Source organism: Thermobia domestica, chromosome 2 (genome assembly GCF_964235325.1).
Source record: "Thermobia domestica chromosome 2, izTheDome1.hap1.1, whole genome shotgun sequence".
Taxonomy (NCBI): Eukaryota; Metazoa; Arthropoda; class Insecta; order Zygentoma; family Lepismatidae; genus Thermobia; species Thermobia domestica.
In genome coordinates this window covers 114,806,122-114,808,640 of record NC_137455.1, presented here as the reverse complement: position 1 = coordinate 114,808,640, position 2,519 = coordinate 114,806,122, and the positions used below count along the sequence as shown (strand labels likewise).

The window sequence follows — 2,519 nt, the reverse complement described above, 5'->3', positions numbered from 1 at the left end:
TCCCGAGTTCGATCCATGGTGGGATTCTCTGGCATACTCTTCAATACCACCAAATTATCAGTGGTGGAAACCCAACACAAAGCTATATTTTTTCAAACGGCACTACGTCAGATTATTAGAAATTTTTAATCTACATTTGAAACAAAAACAAATAATATCATGCTTGTTGTTCAGTGTTGCAAACTAAGGAAGCTTCAGCATCATAAAGACTCACAAATGTATAAAGTTTATAGGCCTCCAGAAGAGTAATAGCTCAAGTGAGACGGACGGGACAATACAAATCCAATGTACGTTAGTGCAGTGTACTATTATCATGGTATGACGTGTTTCGAATAAATACGAATCAAGGTACAAGGATTTGAATATTTGACTTTAAAAAGCTTTATTTCAAAAAGTCCTTAGCTAACTATCACATCTAATTATACAGATTAGTTGCAAAAGACGTAAAGATCGTAGTGCTATTCACTGCACTTTGATATTTTAAACCGTTTTAAAGGCATTATAATTATTGTTAAAGTTGTCAAGTCAGCTGTAAATCTTGTAAATGCGAGAACTTGTAGTACTTACACCCATCAGAAACTGTTGCTGAGATGCCAAAGAAAAGTAGATATTCAACAGTAATTTTCAAAATTTCTTGCAACTACCTTATTTTAATATCTCCAACTTTAACAATAGCTATTATATCTTCGGAACAGTTTAAAATATCAAATAGCAATAAACGACATTATGATCTTTCCCTCTTTTGTAACTAATCTATGTAATTAGATGTGATACTTATCTGAGCACTGTTTCGAAATAAAGACTTTTTAAAAGTGAAATTTTCAAATCCTTCTAGCTTTGTTCGTATTTATTCGAAATACGTCATACCATAATAGTAGTATACTGAGCTAACGTACGTTGGATGTGAATTGTCCCGTCCGTCTCACCTGAGTTATTAATCATCTAGAGGCCTATAAAATTTTTATATTTGTGAATGTTTGTGATGCTATAGCTTCCTTAGTTTGCATCACTAAACAACAAGTGTAATATTGTTTTTTTTTTGTTTCAAATCTAAATTTAAAATTTGTAATAACCTGACGTAGTGTCGTTTAATATATATATATATATATATATATATATATGTGTGTGTGTGTGTGTGTGTGTGTGTTTCAAAAGTCCGGGAATACTTAATATTTTATTGTAGGCAAATTAGTAACATTGGAAAGTAACGAATTACATAATTGTAAAGGGTTTGTTTTGAACAATGCTCATTTCAGAGACACTCTATGTGGGAACCATGGGTGACCCTAAAAAGGTCTAGGCGATAATCCAACTCTTGCCGCACTTGACCTAACATGTCTTCAGAGACTATTGCTGTTGCTTGCTCAATTTTCCTTTTCAATTCCCTAACATCACCTGTATACAAGGTCCTTCACGTACCCCCACAAAAATAAATCGCAAGGGGTGATATCTGGAAACCTAGGAGGCCTTTTGAGCACACATTGGTCTTTTGATCCACCACCACCAATCCAACGATTTGGTAGCTCTGAGTTCAGATATGACCGAACATCACGGTGAAAATGGGGGGGGGGTGCAACATGCAACTGAAGGACAAAGTTCTCTGATTCAGTTTGCAACAATTTAATTATCAATCCAGTCCTGCAACAGGTGAAGGATGGACTCTCCATTAATAGTTTGTTCTTCAAAGAAGAAAGGCCCATACAGTTTCTTGTGGGACATGGCACAGAAAACATTTACCTATGGAGAATCTCGCTCGTGTTCCAAAATTGCATGAGGGTTTTGTGTTCCCCAAATTCTACAATTGTGCCTGTTCACTTTTCTACTTGTATGGAATGTTGCCTCGTCTGAAAATATGATTGAATTCACAAAAGCATCCACTTTGTCCTGCAATGCACAGCAAAACTTAAATCGCTCCTCTTTGTATTTTGGATAGAACTTTTGCACTAACAGTAGTCTGTATGGTTTCATGTTTAATTCTTTACGCAAAACACGCCACACAGACTTTGTTGACATTTGCCGCTCAAGTGAAGCACTGCGTAACGATTTTCTCGGGCTCCTTGTGAAAGCTTCTCTCACTCGTTCAACATCATATGCAATCACACTTGGCCTACCTCTTCTCTTCTTGGCACACAGACACACTGTTTCAACGAACTCCTCATGCCAATTGTAGATTGTCTTTCTTGTTGTTGCTGCTTTACCATACTTCAACCTAAATTTTCGTTGCACATCTGTTGCACTCTTTGTTTTGCCAAATTGTAGGACGTAGAAAGCCTTCTCACCTCCAGAAAGCGCCATCTTGATTTTGGCACCACCTAGTGGCGATACATGGAACTACACGTTACACCAGCCATGAACAAATTACAACTTGAATGTTTCAAATTATTTGCTTCGTTAGTTTACAAAGCTACTAGTTTGGCTACAATAATTTTTTAAAGTGTTCCCGGACTTTTGAAACAATTCTCCTCAGACACGAGAATTCTTATATTTGGGTTTCATTTGAAGATTCCTGTTGCACTACA

At 36.4% G+C, this 2,519-nt stretch overlaps 1 protein-coding gene across 1 annotated transcript; it reads right to left on the bottom strand.

The window, feature by feature from the left end:
- Positions 1 to 1,737: 1,737 nt before the first annotated feature.
- Positions 1,738 to 2,295, bottom strand: LOC145679141 (uncharacterized). Its single transcript, XM_081749733.1, has one exon. The coding sequence runs from the start codon at positions 2,293 to 2,295 to the stop codon at positions 1,738 to 1,740; it is 558 nt and encodes a 185-aa protein (XP_081605859.1).
- Positions 2,296 to 2,519: the final 224 nt, after the last annotated feature.